We start from the raw sequence: 20,653 nt of genomic DNA on the forward strand, positions 1-20,653 counted from the left end.
CACTTGATAGATTGAGTATAGGATGTCAATGGGCCGGCGGCTGCAGAACGCCAAGGCCAACTAACAATACATATAGGAACTACCAAAGGAGGTACACATATGTTTAAGATTTAGAAGTGTGAGAGCCTCCCCCCCCCCAACATGTCTCACTACACGAGGCAGCGTCTTCAGGGGTTCCGGTGCTAATCATTAGCCTAAAGCCGGGGCTAATCATTAGCCTAAAGCGTTAGGAAACTGTATAAATGCTGTTTTGAATACTTTGAGTGGTGCAGTTTTAAAATGGGGTGATTTATTGGATGTTTCTATTTCATAGGGCCCTCAAAGCCACTTCAGAACTGAACTGGTGCCTAAAAATATAGGTTTTGGAAATTTTCTTGAAAATGTGAGAAATTGCTGCTAAACTATTAAGCCTTGTTACATTATAGAAAAATAAAAGGACGTTCAAAAAATGATGCAAACATAAAGTAGATATATGGGAAACATTAACTTGTAACTATTTTGTGTGATATTACTGTCTTACAAGCAGATATATTTAAATTTAGAAAAGTGCTAATTTTTGAAAATTTTCTGTTTTGGTGTTGTTTTTTTTAAAGAAATAAACACTGAAGCCAAATGCACACGATGTGTATTATGTTATCTGTCCCTGAGGCACAGTGAAAATCCAACAAAAGTGACCACATTTGGGAAACTACACCCTTAAAGGGAAGGTGTCATGATTTTTTTTTTATTATTATTATATTGCTTTTAATATAATATTAACAACAATTTTATTTATTTGTGTTCTGATTTTTTACTTTTTACTGTATTCATACTTTTACTTCTCTATGGGGGCTGCCATTTTTTTTTCATCTCTGTATGTGTCACGTTGGGTTCGTGGACCCACTGGGCCGTACCGTCTTGGCGGTAAGGCAGCTGGCCAACAGGGCGCAGGTCACAGTCTATAGTTCGTATAGGGTACCTGTGGCAGCTCGGACAGTAGCAAGGCAGGCTTGGCAGGAACTTGGCAGCAGGTGGACGTCAGGCATGGAGAAGCAGGACAGGCGTGGTATATAGCACAGCACGGCACGGCACTACATCAGGATACAAGTATAGGATACAGAAACAGGGACAAGAACACTGGGAGCAGGAAACACTAGGGGGCCATATGCAAGATATACAACAAACAACAGATACACAACAAAGCTCAGGCATAGAACTAGGGGGCTGGACCCTTCTTATAGTCCAGAGTACTCACGGGTCAAGTTTCATGAACGAGGTCCGGTGTGCACTCTGCCCCTTTAAGAGCGGGCACGAGCGTGCGTGCGCACCCTATGGGATCTGGCTGTGGTGAGTAGATGCGAGCGCTGGCTTCTCCTGAGGAGGAGGCTGGGGCCAGCGCTTGCCGACTCATGGCTGCGGCTGTCAGGGGGAGAACGGAGCTGACAGCCCGCAGCCACGAACATTACAGTATCCCCCCTCTTATGCCCACTCTTCTTGGGACTAGAGCAAGAGAGACATTTTTTCAGAAGAGCAGGAGAATTGAGGTTGTCCTCTGGCTCCCAAGACCTCTCTTCAGGACCAAATCCCCTCCAATCCACCAAATAAAAGGTCTTTCCTCTCACTCTTTTGGAGTCTAGGATCTCTTGAACCTCAAAGGTGTCTGAAGGGCCGCTGGCGACAACCACAGGGCTAGGAGTCTTGGTGTAGCGGTTCAGGACCACTGGCTTCAGGAGAGATACATGTAAGGAGTTGGGGACCTTGAGGGTAGGAGGCAGCCGAAGCTTATAGGCGACAGGGTTGATCTGTTGTAGGATCTCGAATGGTCCGAGGAACCTGGGAGCAAACTTGCATGACAGCACCCTTAGTCGAATGTTCCTGGAGGACAACCAGACCTTTGTGCCAGGAAGAAACTGAGGTGGTGCTCTTCTCCTTGTGTCCGCCCTCCGTTTCATACGGTCAACTGCCAGCAGGATGGAGGATCGAGTCTGCTGCCAAATCTGTAGAAAGTCCCTAAAGGCTGCGTCAGCAGCTGGTACCTTGGATGAATCAGGAACCGGGAGAGGTATTCGTGGGTGTTGGCCAAGGACTATGAAGAACGGAGTGTTCCTTGTGGACTCGCTGGTATGATTGTTGTAGGATAATTCAGCCCACGGAAGCAACTGTACCCAGTTATCATGCTGCCTAGAGACGAAGTGACGCAGGTAGTTCTCCAAGATTTGATTGATTCTCTCGACCTGTCCATTGAAATGAGGATGGTAGGTCGAGGAAAAGTCCAATTTCACACCTAGAAGTCCGCAGAGGGCTCTCCAAAACCTCGAGGTGAACCAAACCCCCCCCGATCCGACACAATATGCTGTGGCAAGCCGTGCAAGCGGAAGATGTGTTGGATAAACAGATTTGCCAGTTGAGGAGCAGACGGAAGGCCGGTCAGAGGAACGAAGTGTGCCATTTTCAAAAATCGATCCACCACTACCCAGACAGTACTGCATCCGGCAGAGAGAGGCAGGTCAATAACAAAGTCCATAGCTATATGCTGCTAGGGAGCATCGGGCACAGGCAATGGCTGGAGCAGACCAGCAGGTCTGGAGTGAGCGACCTTGTTAGCTGCACACACAGAGCAGGAGGAAACAAAGTCCATAACATCTTTGGGCAGCGTGGGCCACCAGAAATGACGGGCAATCAAATCCTGGGTCTTACGGATCCCCGCGTGACCTGCCAGTCTGGAGGCGTGTCCCCAGCAGAGAACTCTCATTCGGTCAGCCATGCGCACAAAAGTCCTCCCTGGAGGGATGTCCCCAACTTGCAGTGGATTGACTGAGACAATACAGGACGGGTCGATAATGTTCTGGGGCATCTCCATGGTGTCTTCTGTCTCAAAAGACCTGGACAAGGCCCCCACATTCTTGTCAGCCGGGCGATAATGGAGCTCAAACTGGAACCTGGCAAAGAACAGTGACCACCTGGCCATGACGGGGATTCAGCCGTTGGGCTGTCTGGACGTAGGTGAGGTTCTTGTGGTTCGTAAAAATCAGGATGGGGTGAGCTGCGCCCTCTAGTAGATGTCTCCACTCCTCCAGGTTCAATTTGATGGCCAGTAACTCCCGATCCCAAATTGAGTAGTTGCACTCTGTGGAAAAGAAAAGCTTAGAGAAATATCCACATACCCTAGACTTGCCCTTGGAACCTCTTTGGAACAGGAGTGCACCAGCACCAACAGAGGAGGCATCCACCTCCAGCGAGAACTGTAGGGAAACGTCTGGATGATGGAGGATAGAAGCTGACGTGAAGGCACTCTTCAGGTTATTGAACGCGGACTCTGCCTCAGGAGTCCACACCTTGGCGTTCATGCCCTTCTTGGTGAGGTTAGAGACAGGAGATATCAGTGAATAGAAGTTTGGGATGAACTGTCTGTAAAAATTGGCGAATCGCAGAAAGCGCTGCATGGCCCTCAAGCCTTGAGGACGTGGCCATTCCAGGACGGACTTTACCTTTTCAGGATCAATCTTGAGACCTCTATTCTAGATGATGTAGCCCAGGAAGGGTAGCACATCTCTCTCAAACACGCACTACTCCAATTTGGCGTACAGATAATTCTCCCTTAACCGCAGCAAGACTTGACAAACATGTTTCTGATGAGTCATAGGATCTGGAGAAAAAAATCAAGATGTCATCAAGATAAACCACAACACAAACATAGAGGAGGTCACGGAAAATGTCATTAATAAACTCCTGAAAGACCGCGGGGGCATTACACAGGCCGAAGGGCATTGCTAGATATTCATAGTGTCCGTCCCGGGTGTTAAATGCCGTCTTCCATTCGTCACCCTGGCGAATCCGGATTAGGTTGTAAGCCCCCTGCAGGTCTAACTTGGAAAAAATCTTGGCACCACGTATATGGACAAATAATGAGATCAATGGCAATGGATACTTATTTTTCACCGTGATCTGGTTGAGACCCCGGTAGTCTATACAGGGACGAAGAGAACCATCCTTCTTTTTGACGAAGAAGAACTCGGCTCCTGCCGGGGAGGAAGACTTGTGTATGAAGCCCCACTCCAAGTTCTCTCTAACATAAGCGGACTTAGACGAAGTCTCTGGCAGAGAGAGAGGATATACCATACCACGGGGAAGGGAAGCACCAGGAACCAGCTCGATAGGACAGTCATACGCCCGATGTGGGGGCAGTGTCTCTGCCTCTTTCTTGATGAAGACGTCTGCAAATGAAGCAGAATGACTAGGCAATCCTGCCAGTGATTGATGCAGAGAAGGCTGAGTCGAACGAATCTGTCCCAGGCAATGATTGTAACACTCGGGGCCACACTGGAGAACCTCTCCAGAGTTCCAGTCCAGGACTGGGGCATGCAATCGGAGCCAAGGCAGGCCCAGCAACACAGGGTCAACGGCTCTGGGTAGGACATAGAACGACAGCAGTTCAGAGTGGAGAGCCCCTACTTGGAGCCTCAGTGGTTTGGTCACAGCAATAACTGGGTCTGGCAGGGGTAGACCATCCACTGAAGCAATTGTCAACGGGCTCTCCATGGGGGTGGTAGGCAATAGAAGAAGGTCCGCCAGGTCTCTAGGGATGCGTTCTCTCACCGGACACTATGGTCACGGGTAAGGACAATTTGGACAGAAGTCCTTTTTACCCAGGGTTGTCACTCCTAGCAACCCTAGGCTTTGGGGCTTTTGGAGGCACAGGCGCACAAGATGGCCACCGAGGCCGCAATATAGACAAAGTGCCGAAGTGCGTCTGCGTTGTCCCTCCTGGGTGGATAGCTTACCCTGGTCTATTATCACAGACTCCTTAGGAGGATCGAAATCTGAGGACAGCAGGGTTTGCTGCAAAGTAGGTACCAGACTAGGGGGTCTCCCTCCCGATGAACCTCTTGGAGGTGTTCTCGGATCCGCATATCAATCCGGGCGGACAGAAGGATGAGGTCATCCAGAGTAGATGGCAGGTCTCGAGCGGCAAGTTCGTCCTTAATTTTAGGAGACAGTCCATGCCAGAATGCTGCTACCAGAGCCTCATTGTTCCATAACAGTTCTCCCACCAGGGTGCGGAAGTGGATGGCGTACTCGCACACGGAGGTGTCTCCTTGGCGTAGTTTAATCAAGGTAGCCGCTGCAGATGAGACCCGTCCAGGCTCCTCAAACACCATTCGAAAAGTCTGGAGAAAGGCTTGGAAGTCACGGTTCTCTGGTCCTTGTCTCTCCCAGATAGGGTTTGCCCATGCAAGAGCCTTGCCAGTGAGGAGAGAGCTGATGAAAGCGACCCTTGCGCCGTCAGATGAAAATGTCCTAGTATACAGGCTGAAATGGATCTGACACTGGTTCAAAAATCCACGACAGGAACCTGCATCTCCATCAAAGTGGTTTGGAAGAGGCAAAGAAAAACGCGGGTCGACACTGCCAGGAGGTGTAGTCTGAGGAGCAACACTGCCAGGAGGTGTAGTAGGAGGAACGGCAGCTCGTGCCTCCTGCTGACGTACGAGAATGTTCAAAGCCTGGAGTAGTTGGTCCTGTCGAGACTGGAGGTCCAGCAAATCCACCCGCATCCCCTGTGACGTCGTCATGGTCTTGGATCGACCATCGGGGTCCATGGCCTGAGCTTACTGTCACGTTGGGTTCGTGGCAGCAGGTGGACGTCAGGCGTGGAGAAGCAGGACAGGCGTGGTATATAGCACAGCACGGCACGGCACTAGATCAGGATACAAGTATAGGATATAGGAACAAGAACACTGGGAGCAGGAAACACTAGGGGGCCATATGCAAGACAGACTAGGAATACAAAACAAAGCTCAGGCATAGAACTAGGGGGCTGGACCCCTCTTATAGTCCAGAGTACTCACGGGTCCAGGTTCATGAACGAGGTCCGGTGCGCGCGCTGCCCCTTTAAGAGCGGGCACGCGCGTCCTACGGGATCCGGCTGTGGTGAGTAGACGTGAGCACTGGCTTCTCCTGAGGAGGAGGCTGGGGCCAGCGCTTGCCGACTCGTGAACTTGTGTTGTATCGTTATAGGTCTGTTGTTGTTGATATCATTGATTATTTGGCTGGTGTGTAAAATTGTTAAGGATCAAAAGAAAGATTACCCTGTTGCTCACTTGATCTGAGAGAGATGAGTGTCGGAGATGTCTGACTCAGCAGTACTACAAGTGTCTGTAGGTGATACAACTATCTGTAGGTGACAGACTGTCCGTGAGTGACAGAAAAGTTTCATATTCGTGGGTAATATTCTATCAGTAGTACCACAATGACTTCTGCAGTTGTCCTGACGATGGGGATCTCAGAGAGCAGAGTGACCCCGTGGTATACAGCCAAAGAAATTATGACAAACAGGACAGGCAAGGACGCTGCAACAAACTGTGACGAAATGCTTAAAGAGGCTGGCATGCAAAAAGATTGTTATTTGGACATTGATAAATGGAAGGACTTTGTGGAGATAAACAAGGGATGGTTGAATGATCATGAGTTGACAGGGAAACCTGAGACGTGGCAAAGGAAGGGATTACTGGTGATTACAAGGAAGTTGATATGAATAGCATGTGTATAACAGGCATAGATGGAAATTTCTTCCCAATGTTAGGAAAACAAAAAGAAAGAAAACAAAGGAAAAGGATAGCAAAGCTTACAAATTGAACAGGTATTGCATGTCTGATGGGCTGAGAGACCAAGTGGCCACAGTATAAGGCTGCGTTCACGTCTGTGTCAGGGCACCGTTCCGACGTTCCGTCTGAGCTTTCCGTCACTACGGAGCCATGACTGACACAAACGGAAACCATAGGTTTGCGTTCGCATCACCATTGATTTCAACGGTGACATATCCAGTGCAAATGGTTTCTATTTGTCTCAGTTGTGCTGGGTTCCATCGTTTTGACGGAATGAATAGCGTGGTCAAGTACGGTATTCATTTGCGTCAAAACAACGGAACCCTTGCACAACTGACACAAAAGGAAACCATTTGCACCGGATCAGTTACCGTTGAAATCAATGGTGATGCGAACGGAAACCTATAGTTTCCGTTTGTTTCAGTCAGGGTTCCGTTCTGACGGAAAGCTCCGACGGAACGCCAAAACGAAACCATAATTGGAAATAAAAGGAGACACGGCGCCACATAGTGCAAAGTAAAAGCAGGATGGGGCAGAGGAGCAAACTTGTTTAAGAAAACGCTCACCTGGCCCAAGGACACAAAGGTAGTGGTGGTAATGAAACTGCTGCTGCCAAGTCCAAATCACAACAAATGAGGTTTGTTGTCCCGAGAATATTTGTAAAAAAATATAAAAATAGGACCATCGGTGCTGCACGAAGAGACAGAAAATTAGATGACTTAGATGACCATCATGGCAATATTTAATGGAAGGGCCACATCGGCACCAGAGGCTACAGTTGATTCTGCAGCAGCATCAGCGTTTGCAGGTAAGTAGCTACATCGACTTACCTGCAAACGCCGATGCTGCTGCAGAATCAACTGTAGCCTCTGGTGCCGATGTGTCCTCGCTCGTCCGACACGATGCAGGACCTGTGAGTGACGACACAGCGTGATCTCTCGAGAACACGGCTGTGTCTGCACTGCCAGAAGCTGGGCGTTCTGAAGAGAAGTGGATGATACTTCTCGTCAGAACGCCCAGCTAGTAAAAGTAGTAAACACGCCCCGATGTACGCACATAATACACGCCCAGTTGTACTTTTACTTTAAACACGCCCACTTGGACTTTTGCAATCCTCATTTGCATAAATACAAAAATGGTCATAACTTGGCCAAAAATGCTCGTTTTTTAAAAATAAAAACGTTACTCTTATCTACATTGCAGCGCCGATCTGCTGCAATAGCAGATAGGAGTTGCAAAATCTGGTGACAGAGCCTCTTTAACCCTGCCTCCTTATTTTTAAATTCACAGCTCCTCGCCTCCCCCAGCACACACGAAATCCTGTGCTTGTGCATCGATGTCCTCTTCTGGTGTGTGTGTGTGCACAAAGCGACACCGGATTATTAAAAGGAGCTAAATGTTTGCAGAACGTTATTTACAGTCAGAGGAGGAGTTTAGGAGAGGGTATAACGGCGATTAACTTTTTACAGTAGCGGACAGTGAGGGGTGAGTAGAGTTCAATAGGTGATATGCTGGTGACAGGTTCCCTTTAAGGGGTTAAAAACACACACGTTTTTTAAGTGTTTAAGCTGTGATCTGGTTGTGAATTTAATGATCATAGGCTTACAGCTGAAACACTTTGTAAAAACAGAAACACTTTATAAAAATATGTGGGTATTTAAATAACATGTGTTGCACGCAGTTTTTGTTTTTTTTACCACTAAAGTTTTTATCAAATTTTTTAGAGAAAACAAACAAAACGGGGAGAATTCTCAACATGAGGATCTCCTCGTCACCCATAGACATAACGCATAATGCACGCATTTTTTTAATGCATTTTTTTGGGCAGTGTCTTAAAACACAACTAAAATGCAACAAAAACACCTCATTTGAACCCAGCCTAATAGCTCCTTTTAATGATTGACATAATATAATTATATTAGGGAATATTCAAAACATTTTCACCTTAATGCTCATTTCATTTTGCATATTATGAAAGCATATTTATGTCCCAGAAAGGTATATAGATAATACATAAGGGTAGTGTATTTTCCTATGACAGAAATGCACAAAGAATTTTCTGGGTGCGATTTGTTCATGATGGATTTACGAATAGAGCGTCTGAACATTTTCATGTGCTCCATTGGTGCTTCAATTTCCAAATCTATATGATTCAAGATTATGTTCATAATAGTTTTACAGATGAATAAAGTTATGTTGCGACGATAGTCAATTTTGTGTAACTATGCTTAATCAATTCTTCCTAGGTTTATGATATCCACTTTGTATACTCTAGGATAAGAGTTGTTTAAGGATAAATATGTGCAGTACATTTACCGCAGTCCATGGTCAACTTTTACATTGTTTTCCCAGAAAACTAAGATAGGACATTTAGATATTTCCTTCAAAAAGTAAATACATTGATTTATGGTGTTTACTGTTCTAAGCCTATTCTTCTGGAGCTCGCTATGTGGGAAAGCAACAGATGCTCAGATCAGATAACAGTGAATCCGGCTTTATAAGCAGACATACTCAGCAAGGCTCACATATTTTATTGATAGTTACCATTTTCTGTGGAATGACTATGTTAATGTTTCTCTGGCTAGTAATAGGATTAGGCTATGCCAATCCTGACATATCTAGTCACAATGACAATTACCCACCAATGTGGGAACATGTCTCTGAAAACCTGGCTGATTTCCGTATTCACAACGACAAAGTTGTTATCAATCCCTGGAATTATCTAGAGCGAATGGCAATGTATAAAATATTATTAAAGGTTACTGCACCATTTTTGGATATGAAAGAACCCGGCAACAAAAAGAATGTTCTTTGGGGATTGCCTCTGCAACATGGATGGCAGTTCCATACAGGTAATATAATCTGTGTAACACGGAATTCATAATTCTAATATTTTACATACAGTTCAACTTGGGTTATCAAATGTTTCGGTCATTTGTCGTGCCTTAATACCTTAAAGAGGCTCTGTCACCAGATTTTGCAACCCCTATCTGCTATTGCAGCAGATAGGCGCTGCAATGTAGATTACAGTAACGTTTTTATTTTTAAAAAACGAGCATTTTTGGCCAAGTTATGACCATTTTTGTAGTTATGCAAATGAGGCTTGCAAAAGTCCAAGTGGGTGTGTTTAAAAGTAAAAGTCCAAGTGGGCGTGTATTATGTGCGTACATCGGGGCGTTTTTAATACTTTCACTAGCTGGGCGCTCTGATGAGAAGTAACATCCTCTTCTCTTCAGAACGCCCAGTTTGTGACAGTGCAGATCTGTGACGTCACTCACAGGTCCTGCATCGTGACGGCCACATCGGCACCAGAGGCTACAGTTGATTCTGCAGCAGCATCAGCGTTTGCAGGTAAGATCGACTTACCTGCAAACGCTGATGCTGCTGCAGAATCAACTGTAGCCTCTGGTGCCGATGTGGCCGTCACGATGCAGGACCTGTGAGTGACGTCACAGATCTGCACTGTCACAAGCTGGGCGTTCTGAAGAGAAGAGGATGTTACTTCTCATCAGAGCGCCCAGCTAGTGAAAGTATTAAAAACGCCCCGATGTACGCACATAATACACGCCCACTTGGACTTTTACTTTTAAACACACCCACTTGGACTTTTGCAAGCCTCATTTGCATAACTACAAAAATGGTCATAACTTGGCCAAAAATGCTCGTTTTTTAAAAATAAAAACGTTACTGTAATCTACATTGCAGCGCCTATCTGCTGCAATAGCAGATAGGGGTTGCAAAATCTGGTGACAGAGCCTCTTTAACGCCAAGGCCTATTTTGGACTTAAGCATTCTTTTTTCTTTTTTTCATCTTTGCATTCCCAGAGTTATAATGTTTTTATTTTTCCGTCGATATACCCGTATAGAGGCTTGTATTTGCGGGATGTGTTGTTTTTTTCAATGGCACCATTTTTGGGTGCATATATTATATTGATTAACTTCACTATTAACTATTCAAATTTTTGGGGGGAGGGTATTGAAAATAACATCTATTGAAGCATTGTTTTTTGTGTTTTAAATTGACAGGTTCACTATCTGGCATATATAACATATTACCTTTATTCTATGGGTCGGCACAATTACAACGATACTACATATGTATAGGTTTTTTTATGTTTTACTACGCTTGCACAATAAAAAACTTTTAAACAAAAATAATAAATTTTTGCATCACCACATTCCAAGAGCCATAACTTTATTATTTTTCTTTTGATATCACCATATGACAGCTTGTTTTTTGTGGGATGAGTTGTAGTTTTCATCGCTACTATTCTGTGGTACATGGGACTTATTGATTAACTTTTATTATATTTTTTGGGGGGGGGGAGAAAAAAATTATTTGGCCGTTGTTTTTTGCATATTCTTTGTACGGCATGCACACACATCAATTTTCAAGTTTGTTTTTACACTTTTAATAAATAAAACCACTTTTTATGGAAAAAAAATAAAAATTTATTTTTACTCTACACCTTTTTTTATTTTGTCATAAACTTTATTTAAAGAGGCTCTGTCACCAGATTATCAAATCCCTATCTCCTATTGCATGTGATCGGCGCTGCAATGTAGATAACAGTAAAGTTTTGTTTTTTTTAAAAAACGATAATTTTTGGCCAAGTTATGAGCAATTTTATATTTATGCAAATGAGCTTTGAAATGGACAACTGGGCGTGTTTTTTTTCGTATTTCCAACTGGGCGTGTATTGTGTTTTTAACAACTGGGCGTGTTTACTTGTTTTACTAACTGGGCGTTGTGAATAGAAGTGTATGATGCTGACAAATTAGCATCATACACTTCTCATCGTTCCCACCCAGCTTCTTTCACTAAAGACACACAGCGTGATGTCACCCACAGGTCCTTCAACCTTGTCGTCGGACAAAGAAGATACATCGGCTGAAAGGCGTCCAAAAGGTTAATATGCTCTTCTCTAGGGAATTTGCTATGCTTACCTGCACATGGTGATGCTGCTGCAAATTCAATTGTACGCCTGGAGCTGTGGTGTCTTCTCTCTTCCGACGCCAAGGTTGAAGGACCTGTGGGTGACGTAATCACTCCCAGCCAGCTTATTTCACTGCAGATTCAGCGTGACGTCACCCACAGGTCCTTCAACCTTGTGCAGGTAAGCATATCAAACTCCCTAGAGACGAGCCTTTCAGCCGATGTACCTTCTCAGACTGACGCCAAGGTTGAAGGACCTGTGGGTGATGTCACGCTGTGTGTCTTTAATGAAAGAAGCTGGGTGGGAACGATGAGAAGTGTATGATGCTAATTTGTCAGCGTCATGCACTTCTATTCACAATGCCCAGTTAGTAAAACAAGTAAACACACCCAGTTATTAAAAACACAATACATGCCCAGTTGGAAATACGAAAAAAAACACGCCCACTTGTCCATTTCAAATTCCATTTGCATAAATATAAAATTGCTCATAACTTTGCCAAAAATGATAGTTTTCCAAAAAAACAAAACGTTACTGTTATCTACATTGCAGCGCCGATCACATGCAATAGGAGATAGGGATTTGATAATCTGGTGACAGAGCCTCTTTAACTCATTCTGGAACAATGGTCATCGATCCTTCAATGACCAGGCCTAAACACATTCCTTTACACAGTTATAACTTTTGAACTATTTTGGATAACAACCATTTTTTTTAGAGTTTTTCTTTAGCTAACTAGCTCTGTTCACACCTGTGTCTGAGGCTTAGTTAGGGGACTCCACCGCAGATCCAGCAGGGTTTACCGGAGAAAATAGTGCATTATGCTGCGCTATTATGTCCAGTAAAATCACGAACACCCCGATGGAAAGCCGATGGAGCCTATTAAAGTAAATGGGTTACGTAGGCAACCGGCCATGTCCGTTGTGCAATGAAATGATTGGCTCCGTTATTCCCCTGTTCTGCTCCTCTGACGGAGCAGAACAATGGAACACACCAACGCAGGCATGAACATAGCCTTACCTACTATTCCTGCCTGCCTATTTTAACACTAAGGGGCACAGGGAATACAAAGTATATACTTCATATATACTTTATAAATGTGCACTGATTTTATGCATTTTCAGCACATTATGCTCTATTTTGGCTAACAAACAAAAACTAACCAAAAATGTTGACTTCTTATACATGTGCTTCCATATGTTTTAAATAATTGAATAATATTGTCTACAATGACTTGCAGTGTGGGATGTATGGTGTAGACAAGATAGTATAAGGCTGGGTTCACACGTGGCGGAATTTCACTTAAATTCCGCTGCGGACACTCCGCAGCGTTAATCCGCAGCGGTGCCGTTTGTCCATTGACTTACACTTTAATTTAGCAGTGTTCGTTTAGACGAGGCGTAAAATTCCGCTGCGGAGCATAGGCTGCGGAGCGGAATTTGGTGTCCGCAGCATGCTCTGTCTGTTGCGGAGCAGTGGCGGACTCATGGCGGAATTTCTCCATTGACTTCAATGGAGAGTCAAAATTCCGCAATGAAGTCCGCAGATCTTATGTGTGCTGCGGAGCGTATTGGTTTTACTACCATGACATTTCTTCATTCTGGCTGGACCTATGTATTTCTAGGTCTACAGCCAGACTGAGGAAGTCAATGGGGCTCCCGTAATGACGGGAGCGTTGCTAGGAGACGTCTGTAAATAGTCACTGTCCAGGGTGCTGAAAGAGTTAAGCGATCGGCAGTAACTGTTTCTGCACCCGGGACAGTGACTACCGATCTCAATATACATGTATCTGTTAAAAAATATATAAGTTCATACTTACCGAGAACTCCCTGCGTCTGTCTCCAGTCCGGCCTCCCAGGATGACGTTTCAGTCTAAGTGACGGCTGCAGCCAATCACAGGCCAAGCACAGGCTGCAGCGGTCACATGGACTGGCGCGTCATCCAGGGAGGTCGGGCTGGATGCCGAAAGAGGGACGCGTCACCAAGACAACGGCCGGTAAGTATGAAAATCGTTTACTTTCACTAGGGAAAGTGCTGTCCCTTCTCTCTATCCTGCACTGATAGGGAGAAGGGAAGCACTTTTCCCGCAGTCCGCAGCAGCTAGTCCGCATCAATGTACTGCACATTTTGTGCAGATCCGCAGCAGAATCTGCAACGCAGATTCTGTGCGGCATTGATGCGGACAGTTGCGGAGGAAATCCGCCACGTGTGGTCATGCCCTAAAAGATTAAAAGACGATGTGTTGTCCACCATCTATGCCTGCACTTTGCCTCTCTTAACTCACAAGTGTGGATTAGTATCCAGATTTCAGTTGGTGAGACTGAAGGGTTTTAAAAGTAAAGTGCTTGAGTTCTGTTTAGAACTCAAGCACTAGCACTAGCTAATGGCGCCCATACACGAGGCAGGATTATCCAATGATCTCATGTGCATGGGACTTTCCAGCTCTTCCGATGTTGGATGCAGATGTTGGATTTCAACATGTTTGATCCTTTGTTCCCATGGGAGATAAGCCACTACCAAAAATCTATTCCCTTCTCCCTATTGAAATAAACATGAACACTCTGCCATGCCGAACAATTGTCCGACAATTATTTATTGTGTATGGTCATCTTTAGTGTGGAAGCTATAGAGAAAAAAATAGGAAACATTACTTTTCATTCCTTATGTGATACCATATTTGATACAACACACCTTTTGTTTCTGAAAGTAGGTAGTAGAACTTCTCAGATTCCATATTTAACTGCTCTAGAAATTAGCTCCATAAATATCTGTTTTCTGCCCCTTGAATATAAGCAAAATGGTTTCACTGGTAGTGCTGTAATACTTGTAAATGATTGTTTCTTTATAGATATAAAAAATACTTCCCTAGCATCAGCTCTGATTATATTATAATACAGCAAAGAAGCTATGGTAATTCAAGTTGATCAGTGGGTTCCCTGGCAGCCCATTAAAATACTACAGTTTGTATTCTGTATTTTAGAGATTAAGGGTAGGAACACACACAACATAATCATGTCAGATACGCTGTGTCAAGCTGCACAGCGTATTCGCCCTGAACACTGCAGGGAATGCCGTCCAAAAAAGGCAAACCACATTCATACATACCCCCCTTGATCCTCTCACGTCATTCCAGGAGGCCGGACTGGAGAAGAAGCAGGGAACTCAGGGTAAGTATAAAAAAAAAAAATTTTTCTTACTTGCGATTTTTGTGGCGGAATCGCTGTGATTCCGCCGCAAATGTCGCAATAAACACTATTTTGTTGCGGGTTGAATTCAATGGGGAAAACCCGCAACAGAAGAGCTGTGATCCCGCAGTATTAATTGACATGGTGGAGCTGAGGAAACCGCACTGCAGGTCAATTTATGTGCGTTTTTTTGGCTGCTTTTTTTTGCTGTGTCGGGACGAGATTTGTTAAAATCTCACCCACACTGCTGCTACTGTAATACGCTGTGGATTTTCCGCAAAGAATCCGTATGCGTAAAATCCGCAGTGTTTACGCCTAGTGTGTTGCTAACCTAGGAGAGCATCTTCCAGTAGACTGACAGATTCAGAGAGAAAAAGGGGAATATTTGAATTTTGCACAGCCATGCATAAGTATTATTAAAGAATTTATGCATAGATTCAAATAAAAAAAAAAATAGCAGTTTAGCGAAAAAACAATACATTTGTCTTATATGAGACTGCTGAGTAGAAAACTGATGATCTCATGTATACACATGACAGCTTATTTTAAAAAGTCACCTTAAAGCTTTGGTAGGCTTTAAAGAGAACCAGTCGCTAGATTTTTGGACACTAAACCACCAGAATGCCGTTATGCTGCTGGGGTTTAGCGTCCTAAACATGCCCCTCTCAAAACTGTTAGTTTTAGCATTTTCTATAAAGAGAATAGTCTTAAGATGTGTCCAATGGCATCCTGCACATGCTCAGTGCTCAGATGCAGCCGAGGCCAGACTGCGCTACTGATTCCGTCGAAAAAACGGAAACCTGCCGGAATGGAAACCATTAGCAATGTTTCCGTCACCATTGATATCAATGGTGATGCAAACGGAAGCTAAGGTTTTCGTTTGACTTTCCGTTTCGGGGTTCCACGACGGAAACCTCAGACGGAAACCTCCGATGGAACCCCTCAATGGAAACCCAACGCTGATGTGAACAGGCCCTAAGAAAACTTTTCTGAGTATTTACATACAGCGCACACTTTATTATAACTTATTTTTACACAAAATGCTAAAATGGACAGTTTTGAAAGGGGCATGTTTAGGATGCTAAACCCCAGCAGTATAATGGCATAATGGCATGCTCGTGGTTTAGTGTTCTAAAATCTAGTGACATGTTTATTTTAATAAGTTACAGTGTAACATATCATATAAAATTTTGGGCATTCATTTTACATCTTAAAGAGGCTCTGTCACCAGATTTTGCAACCCCTATCTGCTATTGCAGCAGATCGGCGCTGCAATGTAGATTACAGTAACGTTTTTATTTTTAAAAAACTAGCATTTTTGGCCAAGTTATGACCATTTTCGTATTTATGCAAATGAGGCTTGCAAAAGTACAACTGGGCGTGTTGAAAAGTAAAAGTACAACTGGGCGTGTATTATGTGCGTACATAGGGGCGTGTTTACTACTTTTACTAGCTGGGCGTTCTGATGAGAAGTATCATCCACTTCTCTTCAGAACGCCCAGCTTCTGGCAGTGCAGATCTGTGACGTCACTCACAGGTCCTGCATCGTGTCGGCACCAGAGGCTACAGTTGATTCTGCAGCAGCATCAGCATTTGCAGGTAAGTAGCTACATCGACTTACCTGCAAACGCCGATGCTGCTGCAGAATCATCTGTAGCCTCTGGTGCCGATGTGTCCTCGCTCGTCTGACACGATGCAGGACCTGTGAGTGACGACACAGCGTGATCTCTGGAGAACACGGCTGTGTCTGCACTGCCAGAAGCTGGGCGTTGTGAAGAGAAGTGGATGATACTTCTATACACAACGCCCAGCTAGTAAAAGTAGTAAACACGCCCCGAGGTACGCACATAATACACGCCCAGTTGTACTTTTACTTTTCAACACGCCCAGTTGTACTTTTGCAAGCCTCATTTGCATAAATACGAAAATGGTCATAACTTGGCCAAAAATGCTCGTTTTAAAAAAATAAAAACGTTACTGTAATCTACAGTGCAGCGCCGATCTGCTGCAATAGCAGATAGGGGTTGAAAAATCTGGTGACAGAGCCTCTTTAACATTGTTAGGGTATGTCTGATGGGAAAAATATCCCCCACAAATATTATTAACAGATATAAATAAATAATTTAACAGAACAACTATATTTTGTATCTAAACTAGGTCGATTACAAGATACATCTAAGCAGAGAAGTGAAGACCAAACAAGCATCTCAGCAAAAAGTTGGTGGGCTTGTAAGTATAGCTATACAAATCTGTTGTAGGCTTTCACCAGTGAAACAAACATTAGTATAATAATCTTATGTCTACCTGTAATTCAGAGAAGTATTACCTCAAATAAATATTGTAAAATATTGAGAAAACTATATGGAAAAGGATGAATGTCAGATATTTGCATATGCTGGATACTCTGTCAGCGAAATCTCCCAGCTAGGGTTCATTGATCTATGGTTCATGTGAACCCCTGCGGGCTGAAGTCTTGAGCAATTTTATATTTATGCAAATTATATTTTCAATGGACAACTGGGCGTGTTTTCTCGTTTTACCAACTGGGCGTGTATTGTGCTTTTACCAACTGGGCGTGTGTTGTGTTTTTACCAACTGGGCGTTGTGAATAGAAGTGTATGACGCTGACTAATCAGCGTCATACACTTCTCATCATTCCCACCCAGCTTCTTTCACTGAAGACACACAGCGTGACGTCACCCACAGGTCCTTCAACCTTGGCGTCGGACAGAGAAGATACATAGGCTCCAGCCGTCTGAGGGGGTAATATGCTCGCCTCTAGGGAGTTTACTATGCTTACCTGACACGGTGATGCTGCTGTAGATTCAACTGTACCCTCTGACGCCTGGAGCCGATGTGTCTTCTCTCTTCCGACGCCAAGGCTGAAGGACCTGTGGGTGACATCATCATTCCCAGCCAGCTTCTTTCACTGCAGACACACAGCGTGACGTCACCCACAGGTCCTTCAACCTTGGCGTCGGACGAGAGAAGACACATCGGCTCCAGGCGTCAGAGGGTACAGTTGAATCTGCAGCAGCATCACCGTGTCAGGTAAGCATAGTAATCTCCCTAGAGACGAGCATATTACCCCCTCGGGTGGCTGGAGCCAATGTATCTTCTCTGTCCGACGCCAAGGTTGAAGGACACTCAAGGGACCATTTGCAAAGACTGACACGGGTAGGTACAAACAATGCTCAGGCAATGCAGGAAGGGGCAGGGCTCTTCTTATAGTCCAGGGTGATCTGGGAGCAATCAGCTCAATCTCACACATGTGTGCGCTCTGGCTCTTTAAGGCTGGACTGAGCTTGCACGCGCCCTCTAGTGGTTACTGTGGAATAGGATGGCCGCATGTGCTAGCATCTTTGGAGAGAAAGGCGTCGGCAGGATGAGAGGAGGTTGTGGTCAGCGATTACGGACGTTACAGTATCCCCCCTCTTATGCCCCCTCTTCATGGGACCAGAACGAGAGAGAAATTTCTTAATGAGGGTAGGAGCATTGAGATTCTCTTCTGGCTCCCAGGACCTCTCCTCTGGACCAAACCCCTTCCAATCTACTAAATAAAAGGTTCTTCCTCTTACTATTTTGGTGTCCAGGATCTCCTTAACCTCAAATATCTCCGCAGAACCGCTGGGGGCAACTGCAGGGCTAAGAGTCATAGAGTAGCGGTTCAGGACCACAGGCTTCAGAAGAGACACGTGAAAGGAGTTAGGGATCCGGAGGGTAGCGGGCAGCCAAAGCTTATAAGAGACCAGGTTAATCCGCTGCAGGATCTCAAAGGGTCCGAGGAACCTGGGAGCGAATTTTGCATGACGACACCCTCAGCCGGATATTTCTTGAGGAGAGCCAGACCTTGGTACCTGGAAGAAACTGAGGCGGCTCTCTTCTCCTCTTATCTGCCTTTCGCTTCTTGCGATTGACTGCCAGCAGAATAGAGGACCGGGTTTGCTGCCAGATCCGTAGGAAGTCCCGGAATGCAGAGTCAGCTGCAGGCACCTGGGACGGAGCAGACACTGGGAGAGAAATACGTGGATGTTGCCCATAGACTATAAAGAACGGTGTGGAGGTGGGGGACTCACTTGTGTGGTTGTTACAGGAGAACTCGGCCAAAGGAAGAAGCTGCACCCAGTCATCATGCTGCCTGGAGATGAAGTGCCGTAAGTAGTTCTAAATGATCTGATGTATCCTATCAACTTGGCCATTGGACTGTGGGTGGTAGTCTGACTAAAAGTCCAACTTTATATCGAGGAGTTTGCATAGGGCCCTCCAGAACTTTGAGGTGAACTGAGCACCCCGATCAGACACGATATGCAGAGGTAGGCCATGTAGGCGAAAGATATGTTGGATGAAGAGGTTGGTTAGTTGAGAAGCAGAAGGTATGCCGGTCAGCGGAACAAAATGAGCCATTTTTTAGAATCGGTACACCACCACCCAGACAGTACTGTATCCAGCAGAGGGAGGCAGACCTGTGACGAAGTCCATTGCAATATGCTGCCAGGGAGCATTGGGCACAGGCAGCGGCTGGAGCAGGCCAGCCGGTTTGGAGTGAGCAACTTTGTTTGCTGCGCACACCGTGCATGAGGAGACAAAGTCCATGATGTGTTTGGGCAGTGGGGGCCACCAGAGCTGACAGGCAATCAGGTCTTGGGTTTTACAGACACCGGCCTGACCTGCCAATTTGGAGCTGTGTCACCAGCGGAGGATTCTTCTTCTGTCTACCAGTCGCACAAAAGTCCTCCCCGGAGGGATATCTCTAACTTGCAGAGGGTTAACAGAGATGATGCAGGATGGGTCAATGATATTTTGTGGAGACTCCATGGTGTCCTCTGTCTCGAATGACCTGGACAAGGCATCGTCCCTAACATTCTTGTCGGCAGGGCGGTAGTGGAGCTCAAATTGGAACCAGGCAAAGAACAGCGACCACCTGGCTTGATGGAGGTTCAGCCGTTGGGCCGTCTGGAGATAGGTGAGGTTCTTGTGGTCAGTGAATATCAGGATGGGATGAGTTGCGCCATCTAGTAGGTGTCTCCAATCCTCCAGGGCCAGTTTGATGGCCAGTAACTCCCGATCCCCAATCGAGTAGTTGTGCTCTGCGGTGGAGAAGAGCTGGAAGTAATAGCCACATACCACTGTCTTGCCTTTGGGACCTCTCTGGAACAGAAGTGTACCATCTCCAACAGAGGAGGCGTCCACCTCCAATGAAAACTGTAGAGATACATCAGGATGATGGAAAGTTGAGGCTGACGTGAAGGCACTCTTCAAGCTATAAAAGGTGACCTCTGCCTCTGGAGTCCACACCCTGGCATTCATGCCTTTTTTGGTGAGGGTAGAAATGTGATCTGTCAGTGAGGAGATGTTCGGGATGAACTGCCGGTAACAGTTGGCGAATCCCAAGTATTGCTGTATGGTCCTTAAAACTTGAGGGTGTGGCCATTCCAGGACGGCATTTACCTTCACAGGATCCATCTTCAGGCCTTGATTCGAGATAATGTAGCCCAGGAAGGGTAGAGACTTTCTCTCGAACACACACTTATCCAGCTTGGCATAGAGATGATTCTCCCTTAATCGCAGCAAAATTTGACGGACATGTCTCTGATGAGTCACTGGATCTAGGGAAAAAATCAGAATGTCATCAAGATAGACCACAACACAGACATAGAAGAGATCTCAGAAGATGTCATTGATGAACTCTTGGAAGACCGCGGGAGCGTTACACAGACCGAAGGGCATTACCAGGTATTCATAGTGCCCGTCTCGAGTGTTAAATGCTGTCTTCCATTCGTCAACCTGGCGAATCCAGATTAGGTTATATGCAGGTCTAGCTTAGAAAAAAATTTTGCTCCTCATATGCGATCAAAGAGTTCTGAAATCAATGACAACGGATAACTATTTTTTACCGTGATCTGGTTGAGACACCGGAAGTCGATGCAGGGTTGAAGGGATCCGTCCC

The 20,653-nt window shown here is 45.3% G+C and overlaps 1 protein-coding gene across 1 annotated transcript in view; it reads left to right on the forward strand.

The window, feature by feature from the left end:
- Positions 1-9,094: 9,094 nt before the first annotated feature.
- Positions 9,095-20,653, forward strand: part of C4H6orf58 (chromosome 4 C6orf58 homolog) — a 37,722-nt gene continuing 26,163 nt past the window's right edge. Inside the window, exons 1-2 of the mRNA XM_075864259.1 lie at positions 9,095-9,436; positions 16,864-16,935. Coding sequence (XP_075720374.1) covers positions 9,142-9,436; positions 16,864-16,935 — 367 coding nt within the window. The 5' untranslated portion in view covers positions 9,095-9,141. The remainder of the gene's footprint in view (positions 9,437-16,863; positions 16,936-20,653) is intronic.

Source organism: Rhinoderma darwinii, chromosome 4 (assembly GCF_050947455.1).
Source record: "Rhinoderma darwinii isolate aRhiDar2 chromosome 4, aRhiDar2.hap1, whole genome shotgun sequence".
Taxonomy (NCBI): domain Eukaryota; kingdom Metazoa; phylum Chordata; class Amphibia; order Anura; family Rhinodermatidae; genus Rhinoderma; species Rhinoderma darwinii.